Source organism: Amblyraja radiata, chromosome 17 (assembly GCF_010909765.2).
Source record: "Amblyraja radiata isolate CabotCenter1 chromosome 17, sAmbRad1.1.pri, whole genome shotgun sequence".
NCBI classification, from domain to species: Eukaryota; Metazoa; Chordata; class Chondrichthyes; order Rajiformes; family Rajidae; genus Amblyraja; species Amblyraja radiata.
In genome coordinates, this window is record NC_045972.1 from 27,262,252 (window position 1) to 27,274,668 (window position 12,417).

At 43.3% G+C, this 12,417-nt stretch overlaps 1 protein-coding gene across 1 annotated transcript in view; it reads right to left on the reverse strand.

Moving 5' to 3' along the window:
- Positions 1 to 12,417, reverse strand: part of terb1 (telomere repeat binding bouquet formation protein 1) — a 130,382-nt gene that overhangs the window by 22,138 nt on the left and 95,827 nt on the right. Inside the window, exons 13-14 of the mRNA XM_033036511.1 lie at positions 9,142 to 9,194; positions 1,763 to 1,861 (exon numbers count right to left, since the gene is read on the reverse strand). Coding sequence (XP_032892402.1) covers positions 1,763 to 1,861; positions 9,142 to 9,194 — 152 coding nt within the window. The remainder of the gene's footprint in view (positions 1 to 1,762; positions 1,862 to 9,141; positions 9,195 to 12,417) is intronic.

Below are 12,417 nucleotides of genomic sequence, written 5' to 3' on the forward strand. Positions count from 1 at the left end.
TGTTTGTACGAAAACGTAACAATGACATTTTTACTTGTAGCAGTTTAACAGACATATAAACACAATATACATAGACAATATATAATAAACAAGAGTTTAATAAATTAATAAGCCCAATACTAGTGCAAAATTAAAACACAAATTCCCCAGTGCAATCAAATACATTCCATAGTTCATAGTTGAGGATAGTGTTCAAAAGCCTGATTGGTCTAGAATAATGCAAACCCGAAGTCCGTAGTGCAAGCAAAATAAAATCCACAGTAGATCATAGTTGCTGAGTTTCGCGTTATACAGTGATCAACAGCATGATGGTTGCTGGGAAGAAGCTATTTTTGAACCAAGTGGTCATATTTTTCACACTCCTATACCTCCTTCCCGATGGTAGGAGCAAACTGAGGGTAGCCAGGGTGGTGTGAGTTCTTAATGTTGCTGGCCATCCTTTTGAGGCAGCACCTCCTATGAAGATCTCTTCGATGGTGCGAAGGTCAGTATTTGTGATGGATCAGGCTTAGCCCCTCAATATCTAGTGGCAGAAGGACATTAGACTGCAGTCCTTCACCACAACCCCTCTGCGTTGGTGCAGAGCCAGCATGTATTGCTGCAACCTGGAATGTGCAATTCGGCAGTATTGTACTGTCAATGCACCTTGCACTTAGTTGATGATCTTCTAGCAGCACTTCATGTTTGACACATTACGCATTCCTCGAGACAGACTTTAAAGTAGCAAATTTTCTGTTTTGCATCTGCTCATGATGAACCTCAACAAGAATACTTGCATCCTATTCTAGAACTTTTATGCATACACAGTACACAAAGGAGTGGCTAATCTTCTCATCCTCATTACATCCACCCCAGGGCAGCATATGTTGAGAGTGGGACACCACCCTTGTAGAAAGAATCAGGCAGGGTGGGCCCCTCTCACCGCATTAAGATTCAACAGATTGTTCATTGGATCACTCGGGTAGTGGAATTGTCTTGTGAGGGGTGATATTTAAGAGCATTTAAATAGGCAATGAATAGGTAAGGAATCGAAGGATGTAGCGCATGTGCAGACAGATGTGCAATTGAAATTGGCATCATGGTCAGCACAGACACGGTTGACCGAAGGATCTGTTCTATGTTCTATCTATTATGCTTTTAATTCCTAGCCCAAGGGCACATATATATTTAGAGATAATTTTGCAACTCGGCAGTTTTCAAAAGTTATTAATTTATTAGCAGATTGGTGTAAAGTGCATAATATTGATTAGAAAGCATAGACAGAGATTAGTTATTCTATTATTTATATTGCATGCTGTATTATTAAATGTATTTTAATTGTACATATATTGTGAGCATTCAGTTTTTTCTTATTATGTCTACAAGTGACTACCACAGTTTTGATTCATTGCTTCTCAGCTGGGAGATGGGACAAGGGAAGGGGAAATTGTGGTTTCTTTGGTGGTTGAACACATCTCAGTGAATTTTAACCAAGCTGCCTTTCAACTTTGGGTCACGCGATCGGGATGGGGGAAACGAGATCATGGATTTTTTTCTTGATCTTTCTAGATGTTCCTCGGGTACACTGCTAACCACAAAAAGTGGCCCCATTATTACATTGGATAAATGAATTGGATAAATTCCTTCCATCAGATAATTTAGTATCTATTAAACAGTTTACAAAATATGAGGGGATAAGAGACGTGGAAATTATTACAAACACTTAAAACATAGTATATATTAAGGTGGGTAAAGATAAAACAAAGGAGTTTGGGATACATACCTGAACATCGGAAATCTTGGCCAACATTAAGTGAAGGTACAGAATAAGTAAGGTTACTGATTTCTTTATCAATTAGGTCTGAACACAGAAACAATGGATCTATAAAAATAGTGTATTAAAACATATGTTTTAATATTTAATTTAGTAAATGAAAAGATTCACAATTTGTTAACAGGTTCTCTATCTCATAAAGATAGGCAGCAATTAGATACTTAACTCTGCACAAGAGATCAGCATAGTAGTGACAAATGATATTGGCTCCGTAAATCATGAATCAGTTTGGGTGAAGATAAGAAACAGCAACAGATCTCATTGTTGGGAACAGTCTAAAAGCTCCCTACAGAAGCTATTATAGAGGGCAGAAAACAAATCAAGAAATAACAGGGCTTGCAAGAAAAAGTAACGCATTAACAATGGGAGACTTTCATTGTCATATAATTTAGATAATTCAAAGTGGCAAAGATAGCCTGTAGAAACAAGGAACTGCAGAGGCTGGTTAATATACAATAGGACACAAAGTGCTGGAGTAACTCAGTAGGTCAGGCAGCATCTCTGGAGAACATGGAAAGGTGACATTTTGGGTTGAGTCCCTTCTTCACACCGATTGTATGGAGATTGGGTAAAGAAAATTAGAAGAGGGGAGAAGCAAGAGCATGGTGAATAATAGATGGGAACAAGCAGTGGGGGGGGTTGATAGACAAATGGGTGGAACAAAGGGCAGAGATAAAAGCAGAAGTTGTGAGACTTGGCAAAGATAGCTGCGAGGAAATATGCAGTGTATTCAGAAAAATTGTTAGAAGAATATATGTTGTGGAATCAATTGGTAACAGACCATTATTGAATTTTGAAAAAAGCTAATATACTTTTGATAAATGACAAACCAAAATAATTTAAATTTATAGAAGAGGTGCACATACACATACTTAGATAATTGGCTAACCAACAAGTAACAGTTAAAATAAATGTATTATTTTCATGTGCCAAGTTCTAACTAATCATTTGATAAAATTGGGACCTCAACTACTTAGAATCAATATAATTACTTATGCGAAGGTAGAGTGTATCATTGCCAAGCTTTTCTGGCAAATAAGTCATGGGGAGGATGCAAGAAATCTGAACAGAGACAGCTACAGGATAGATGAGTAGGCAGAAAATTGGTAGATTATTATCATCTATTATTAAAGTAATTATCTACTTTGGTAGAATAGAAACGCAGAATATGGCTTAAACGAATAGAAACTACAGAATGCTGCTCAACAGAGGGAGGGTTCAGGGTGGCCTCGTTCATGAAACACAGTCAGTGAGCATGCAGGTACAGTAAGTATTTAGAAAGGCAAATGAACTGAAGTTTTTTGTTAGAAAGGGAATGGGGTATAGAAGTATTGAAGTGCTGTAGTAACTCAGCGGGTCAGGCAGCATCCCTGGAGAACATGGATAGGTGACGGTTTGGATCTGGACCTTTCAACGCCTGCTCCTATTCCTCCGTGCTTATTCTACATTGGGAAGCTAAAACGTACATTTCCAAGATACATCTTCATTCCTCCCTCTAGATCTAGTACTATATTTCACCCTGTGGTGCACCCTAAGAATAAGAAATCAGCTGCTCAGCCAGTTAAAATATTATGTAGCAAAGCCATATAGAGCAGAATAATTCAATTTCCTGATCTCACGCAAGATGTGAGAGCAATAATAATAAGTGTCAGTGCCCTGAGGATGCACAGAACTGAATCACCCAAACATTCCACGACTGTCATCACTTCGCAGCAAGAATTTCAGCCACTTTTTCCTTTCATATCAAATAGACACTAAAACTTTTCATTCCTTGCCAAGTAAGTTACCTCAGACAAATATTCATTATTGTTCAATGCAATGTTATGTAGTTTACCAAAATACATTTTCAAGAATTTGCTTAGATAAGTTTTATTGAGAAATATAACTTAGCATTTGTCGTGATCTAGGCAAGTGGGACCCGCTTGGCCCCGTTCCCCCAACGCAAAATTTCACCACTCACCTGTTCCACCAACGCAACCCGTTCCCCCAACGCAATATTCCACCACTCACCCATAGCCCCCAACTGCGCAGGCACGGCTCATTTCCCCTCATTCCCCAGCACTCCATCCCCCTCCTCTTCACCATCTCTCTTCTTTCCCCTCTCCTCCCCTACCCCACTCTCCTTGCAACAATGTAACAAATCTCTTTTTGCACTGGGAGTCCTGTCTTTGTTAACATTGTAACAGAATTTTGTTGAAAAGAGCAATCTTTTATGTAAATGAGATTCAGATCCCATTGTGACATCATAAGCTGCTAACTGTCAGTGCATGCAAGTGAAATTGGTCAGTGGGGTTTTGTAAAGTTTAAAATGTGCCCCCAACGCAACCCGTTCCCCCTACGCTCATATCCCCTCACCCCCCCCAGCACTCCGTCCGTCTATTCACCCTCCCTCTTTCCCCTCTCCTCCTCCCCTCCCCGCTCACCTCTCCCTCCCTCTCCTTTCCCCTACCCTCAGACACTCCCTCCCTCCATAACCCCTCTCCCCTCTCCCCTCCCTACCCCCTATCCCCCTTTGACATAATTGCGAGGCAGAAGCTGCTGTTTTTGAAAATGAACTTTAAAAAAAATGTAAATGAGATCTCATTGTGATGTAATTGTGGCTGGAACACTGCTGATGGTCATTTTTTATTAAACGGATTTTTGTAATGTAAATGAGATCCCATTGTGATGTCATTGTAGGGTGGAACACTGCTGACAGGCAGTTTATGTGAATTAGATCCCATTGTGACGTCATACGTTGCTAACTGCCAGTGCTGCCTTGAATAAAGTGTGAGTTTTTGGCTTGTTAGTAAAGTGTGAGTCTTTTGCTCAAGAGTCTTCGGCGAGGAGAGGATGATCCTCATAAAGCTCGAGAGGACGGAGCGTGGTGAACACATGTCGGGGCAGATGAGACAGTGTGAAGCTTGCAGAATGTGGGAGCCCAGGGACACAGATGGAGCCTCTGGCTGCTACAACTGAGGCAAGTGCGTCCAGCTTCAGCTCCTAAAGGACCGTGTTGGGGCACTGGAGAAGCAGCTGGATGACCTCAGGGCCATCCGGGAAAACGAGTTTCCTGGACAGGACCTACAGTGAGGTAGTCACGCCGAGGTTACAGGGAAGAACCAAGGTATGTGACGGAAAGGGTGGAAATCGTGGAGTGCAGAAGACTTAGGTGGCAGTGCCTAATGAAAACAGGTACGCCCTCTTGGGAACTGTCCGGGGAGACATGGTTGCCATTCCGAGCGGTGGACACGTCGGTGGCTCCAATCCTGGAGATGGGACTCGACCGGCGAGACCGACGTCGGGCAGAGTCCTAGTGGTGGGTCACTCCATTGTCCGAGGAGTGGACAGGAGATTCTGTGGCGGCAGACGAGATGCGAGGATGGTCTGCTGCCTTCCTGGTGCCAGGGTTCAGGATGTCACAAGCCGAATTCTGAACATCCTCAAGAGAGAAGGTAAACAGCCGGCAGTAGTTGTGCACGTAGGCACAAACGACATCGGGAAGAAGAGGAACGAGGTTCTCCAACATGACTTCATGGAGTTGGAAAGAAGACTTAAATGCCGGACTTCTAGGGTGGTTATCTCTGGATTGCTTCCAGTACCAAGTGCTAGAGAGGACAGGAACAGGGAGATAGGGGATCTGAATGTGTGGCTGAGGGGCTGGTGTAGGGAGCAAGGATTTAGATTTATAGACCACTGGGATCTCTTCTGGGGTAGGGGTGACATGTACAAAAGGGACGGGTTACACCTTAACTGGAGAGGGGCCGATATTCTGATAGGTAGGTTTGCTAGGGCTACACGTGTGGGTTTAAACTAAATAGTGGGGGGGAGGGATTGACAAATTGGGAGTATAAAGATGGAGTTGAAGGGGAAGTGGCTACAGGAAAAATTACAAAATATTCTCGAATTAAATGGGAAGAAAAGCTTGAGAATGGACAACAGAGTAAGGTCAGGGCTAATTGCGAGGGGGGAAGTGAATACGGAGGTCAAAGTAGTGTATATGAATTAGCAAAGTATAAGGAATAAAGTGGACGAGCTTGAAGCTCAGTTAGAAACTGGCAAGTATGATGTTGTGGGAATTACTGAGACATGGGTGCGAGGGCCAGGGCTGGGAACTGAATATTCAAGGGTATTCCTCCTATCGAAAAGACTGACATGTGGCAGAGGGGGTGGGGTTGCCCTGTTGGTGAGGAATGAAATTCAGTCCCTTGCAAGGGGTGACATTGAAACAGGAGATGTGGAGTCAGTATGGCCAGAACTAAGGAATTGTAAGGGTAAAAAGACCCTAATGGGACTAATCTACAGGCCCCCAAACAGTAGCCTGGACATAGAGTGCAAGTTGAATCTGGAGTTAAAATTGGCATGTAGTAAAATTAATGCTGTGATTGTTATGGGAGATTTCAATATGCAGGTAGACTGGGAAAATCAGGTTGGTACTGGACCCCAAGAAAGGGACTTTGTAGAGTGCCTTTGTGATGGATTCTTAGAACGGCTTGTATTGGAGCCTACCAGGGAGAAGACAATTCTGGATTTAGTATTATGTAATGAACCGGATTTGATAAAGGACCTCGAGGTTAATGAGCCATTAGGAGGCAGTGACCATAACATGGTCAGGATTAATCTACAATTGGAGAGGGAGAAGAGTAGATCGAAGGTGTCAGTGTTGCAGTTGAATAAAGGGGACTATGGGGCCATGAGGGAGGAGCTGGCCAAAGTTGACTGGAAAGTTACACTAGCAGAGATGACAGTGGAACAAAAATGGCAGATATTTCTAGGAATAATACAGAAGGTGCAGGATCAGTTCATTCCTAGAAGAAAGATTCCAAGGGGAGAAAGGGACGACCATGGCTGACAAGGGACATCAGGGACAGTATAAAAATTAAAGCGAAGAAGTACAACGTAGTAAAGATGAGTGGGAAGCAAGAGGATTGGGTAATGTTCAAAGAACAACAGAAGATAACCAAAAAGACAATACGGGGAGAAAAGATGATGTACGAAGGTAAGCTAGCCAAGAATGTAAAGCAGGATAGTAAAAGCTTCTTTAGGTATGTGAAGAGGAAAAAATTAGTTAAGACCAAAGTGGACCCTTGAAGACTGAAAAAGGTGAATTTATTATGGGGAACAAGGAAATGGCAGATAAGTTGAACAGTTACTTTGTCTTCACTAAGGAGGACACAAACAATCTTCCTGATATAGTAGTGGCCAGAGGATCTGGGGTGACAGAAGAACTGAAGGAAATCAACATTAGGCAGGAAATGGTGTTGGATAGACTGATGGGACTGAAGACTGATAAATCCCCAGGGCCTGATGGTCTGCATCCCAGGGTACTTAAGGAAGTCTCTCTAGAAATCGTGGATGCATTGGTGATAATTTTCCAATGTTCCATAGACTCAGGTCAGTTCCTGTGGATTGGAGGGTAGCTAATGTTACCCCACTTTTTAAGAAAGGCAGGAGAAAACAGGGAATTATAGACCAGTTAGCCTGACATCGGTGATGGGGAAGATGCTGGAGTCAATTATAAAAGATGGAATAGCCACACATTTGGATAGCAGTAACAGGATCGGTCCGAGTCAGCATGGATTTATGAAGGGGAAATCATGCTTGACTAATCTTCTGGAATTTTTTGAAGATATAACTAGGAAAATGGACAAGGGAGAGCCAGTGGATGTGGTGTACCTGGACTTTCAGAAAGCATTTGATAAGGTCCCACATAGGAGATTAGTGGGCAAAGTAGGGCACAGGGTATTGGGGGTAGAGTGCTGACATGGATAGAGAAGTGGTTGGCAGACAGGAAACAAAGAGTAGGGATTAACGGGTCCCTTTCAGAATGGCAGGCAGTGACTAGTGGGGTACTGCAAGGCTCGGTGCTGGGACCACAGCTATTTACAATATACATCAATGATTTGGATGAAGGGATTCAAAGTAACATTAGCAAATTTGCAGATGACACAAAGCTGGGTGGCAGTGTGAACTGTGAGGAGGATGCTACGAGAATGCAGGGTGACTTGGACAGGTTGGGGGAGTGGGTAGATGCATGGCAGATGACGTTTAATGCGGATAAATGTGTGGTTATCCACTTTGGTAGCAAAAACAGGAAGGCAGATTACTATCTAAATAAGTTGGGAAAAGGGGAAGTACAACGGGATCTGGGGATCCTTGTACATCAGTCTATGAAAGTAAGCATGTAGATACAGCAGGCAGTGAAGAAAGCGAATGGCATGTTGGCCTTTATAACAAGAGGAATCGAATATAGGAGCATTCTGCAGAATAGAGGTCCTTCTGCAGTTGTACAGAGCCCTAGTGAGACCACACCTGGAGTATTGTGTGCAGTTTTGGTCCCCTAATTTGATAAATGACATTCTTGCTATTGAGGGAGTGCAGCGTAGGTTTACAAGGTTAATTCCCGGGATGGCGGGACTGTCATATGCTGAGAGAATGGAGCAGCTGGGCTTGTACACTCTGGAGTTTAGAAGGATGAGAGAGGATCTCATTGAAACATATAAGATTGTTAATGGCTTGGACACACTAGAGGCAGGAAACATGTTCCCGATGTTGGGGGAGTCCAGAACCAGGGGCCACAGTTTAAGGATAAGGAGTAAGCCATTTAGAACGGAGACGAGGAGACACTTTTTTTCACAGCGAGTGGTGAGTCGGTGGAATTCTCTGCCTCAGAGGGCGGTGGAGGCAGGTTCTCTGGATGCTTTCAAGGGTTAGATTGGGCTCTTAAAAATAGCGGAGTCAGGGGATATGGGGAGAAGGCAGGAAAGGGGTGCTGATTGGGGATGATCAGCCATGATCACATTGAATGGCGGTGCTGGCTCGAAGGGCCGAATGGCCTACTCCTGCACCTATTGTCTATTGCAGATTGAACACATTTCTCTCAAAGTGGGGTTTTGTAAAGTTTAAAATGTGAATAACTTGTAAAATATACCATCAATCTGAACAGACCTTGACACACCACACACCAGGACAATAGTGAGTAAGGAGGGCCAAATATTGTAGTGCTGTTGAGTAGTTTTGGCGTAGTCTCGGGAGCACAGCCCACAGACATAGAAACAAACAAGATGAGAGTTTTAGGAATATATCGATAGATGTATAACATGCTAATACATTCCTAGAATTCATAACAGATGGATATATATGATCTACTCTTAATGTTTGTAATTATCACTTAAAATATTGACTTATCTGTCCTCTTGATTAAGGGTTTCGGCCCGAAACGTTGCCTATTTCCTTCGCTCCATAAATGCTGTCGCACCCGCTGAGTTTCTCCAGCAATTTTGTCTACTCTTGATTAAGGGTTTTGTCATGCTACTATCATTCTGTTTTGGATGAGGAGTTCTCCTTACCCATGTTTTTCTGTTTTCTTCTACACAATGCAGGTATTTTGAATAGCTCCTGGCTGTGGAAGGAAAAACAATCATGAACGTTGTAAAAGTTAATTTGGATTTAAAGAAATTGTCATAAATCTACATGAAAATCAGCACTAGATTACAGAAATTCTGCTTGATAACAATGATCAATTATCTGCACACATGTTCTGCATATACGTAATTTCTGGTTATCTTAGACAATAGCATACCTGCCAACATTTGAAAATGAAAAATCTTACTCTGAGTGCGAGGGTTGACGGAGTGCAGTCATACCCATCTAAGAGTACAAGAATGCATAACTTGTTTATTATATATTTGTAATACAGTTTATTGTATATTATATGTCATAGCTGCTTTTTTGCATTTATCATTGAAAGTCATTTGGGAGCAACGTTTCCCCATGGCCTGGGGAAACGTTAAGAGGCTGGAATCTCTCTATATCTCATTCTTTCTTTCTCTCTCTCTCTCTCTCTCCCTCTCGCCCCTCCCCTCCCTCTCTCTCTCCCCCTCTCTCTCTCCCACCCCATCTCTCTCTATCTCTCTCTCGCTCTCTCTCAGTCACTCCCTCTCTCAACTCGGCATAACCCCCAAAAGATAAATATTTCATGAAGTAAATGACTTCATACAGCTAAAAAAATCTTTACAAAGAATGTTACCTGAAATGTCTCTTTGCCTAGCACTGTGTGCAAACAGCAGAGAAAACGTGTTGGCTAAGCCATCTTCTGCTTCAGTAAGGGAAGCTGGTCGGTGATTGGTCGCAATGCCCTTGGAGACAGCGGCTGATTGGATAGGAATTTTAAGGGAAGCTGGTCGGTGATTCGACGCAACCCACTTAGAGACAGCGGTTGATTGGCCGTTTTATTTCCCCTCATTTTAAAATCGTACTGTTCCGATTTTTCACACGTTTTTAAACTTAAAAATCGGAACAAATACGACAAAATTGGACTAGATGGCAGGTATGCAATCGGTGCAGGAATAGGCCATTCAGCCCATCGAGCTACCACCGCCATTCAATGTGATCATGGCTGATCATCTTCAATCAGTACCCCGTTCCTGCCTTCTCCCCATATTCCCTGACTCCGCTATCTTTAAGAGCCCTATCTTTCTTGAAAGTATCCAGAGAACCGGCCTCCACCGGTTGAGTGTGAAAACGTGTCTCCTCGTCTCTGTTCTAAATGGTTTACCCCTTATTCTTAACCTGTGGCCCCGTTTCTGGACTCCCCCAACATCGGGAACATGTTTCCTGTCTCTAGCGTGTGCACATCCTTAATAATCTTATATGTTTCAATAAGATCCTCTCTCATCCTTCAAAATTCCAGAGTATACAAGCCCAGCCACACCATTCTCTCAGCATATGACCAGGGCCGGATTTAGATGAAGAGAGGCTCTAGGCTATTCCACTTGTGAGGCCCCTCCCAATCCCCCACCTCCACGACGAGAGGAAGATGGAAGTCCACCAGATTGACACCGATGTGCAGCCGAACGTGGCCAATGAGATAAGGGCTGGAAAGCTGCGCTTTTTATTTATTGCCAGTGCTAGTGTCGAGTTATCAGCTTAAAACACTATTATTCTGAAATGGAGGGCAAGGAAAATTACTGAAGTGTTGTTTAGAGACTACAGTGCGTTGTGACAGCATATGTAAGAAAGGCCTATCAGTGTCAAAAATATTATATACCAGGCCCGTACGAAGCATTTCAAAAAAGGGGGTGGCATGACAGGATTACAAAAATGTTATGTGAAATAAGTCCACACAGCACATATCACAAGCGCAAAGTTGAAAGACCCTTGCGGCCGCTTAAGGGCCCTGGAAGCTAGGGTTTTAGATGCTCTCTGGTGCATTCTGAGCCTTATTTTGGAGCATTTTTGCACCAAATTTACGACCAATATTTCAGAAATAATTTTGGTTGAGTCAAGAGTAATGAGTGGTTGGAATGGGATGATTGGGGTCTTTGTTGTATACATTTAAAAAAATCAAAAATTGAAGCTGTCCTTGTTTTAATAATCAAGATGTACTGTAAAATGTTATAAAGGAGCATGCAAACACTGCAAATGAAATACTGTAAGTTTTTGCAGTAAATAAAACCATTTTTTAGAAAATGTTTTGTGTGTTGATTTGATTGCCTGTTACTGTTTGACTGTGTTAGTGTGTGCACATTAAAAATATGATGCAAAATGAAAGTCGCAAACTATGGAATTCATATTTTTCAGTATTATTATCAAGGAAAAGAAAACAGTTCCAATTGTTTGATATTATACATATGGAGGAGAAACTATAATTGCTCTAAAACCTACCTTAATTTTGCAATGTCACTAAAGATAATCCCCCTTTCCCTCTCCCCCTCCTCCTTCCCCCTCCACCTCTCTCTCCCTCCTCCTGCCCCTTCCCCTCTCTCTCTCTCTCTCTCTCTCCCCCTCTCACATCCCCCCCCTCGCTCCCTCCCACGCAGCGAGGCTCCAACACCGCGCCGCAGACACTGCAGCCCCCCCCCACCCCCGCCGGGCCCGGAGAAACGGGAACTCCCGCAACACAATATTCCACTCCATAACTGGAGTAGACACAAGGCATCGAAGTGATTGTGTGGAGTGCAAATGGAGATCTGAACCCGCCTGGGCCCATTGCGCACGAGCGGAGAGAGAGCGTCATTTTACGTCGCTACTGCGTCACTGGCTTCCCCCAACTGCGCAGGCGCGGATGGTCGCGATTTTTTCCCCCAAAACTTCCAGCGGCCATAACCAGAATTTTGCAGGTTGGTCAATGGTGCGCACAAAGTCGAAAGTGCCGGTATGAACTTGCCATAGTAGTTAACCTTGCCCATGAAGCTTTCAAGCTGCTTCACATTTTCGGGCGTCGGCAATTTCACAATGGCGTCCACTCTTTCATCCGATTGCTTCAGACCACTTGCCGAGATCACATGTCCGAGATATGTGACATGTTGTTGGAAAAATGCGCACTTGTCCATGCGTAACTTCATGCTGTAGTTGTTCAGTGACGTGATGATCTGTTTTAGGTTCTGCAGGTGTACTTCCTGTGTCCGGCCGGTGACAAAGATGTCATCCAGGTAGGCAGCTACGTACAGAATCCCGGCAACCAGATTGTCGACTAGTTTCTGGAAGATGGCCGGAGCCGGTGCCGGTCCAAACGACAATCGGTTGTATCTGAACAGTCCCTTATGCGTGTTGATCACGAGCAGGTTTATTGTCTCGTCGTCCAGTTCCACTTGGAGATACGCGTCGGACATGTCCAATTTCAA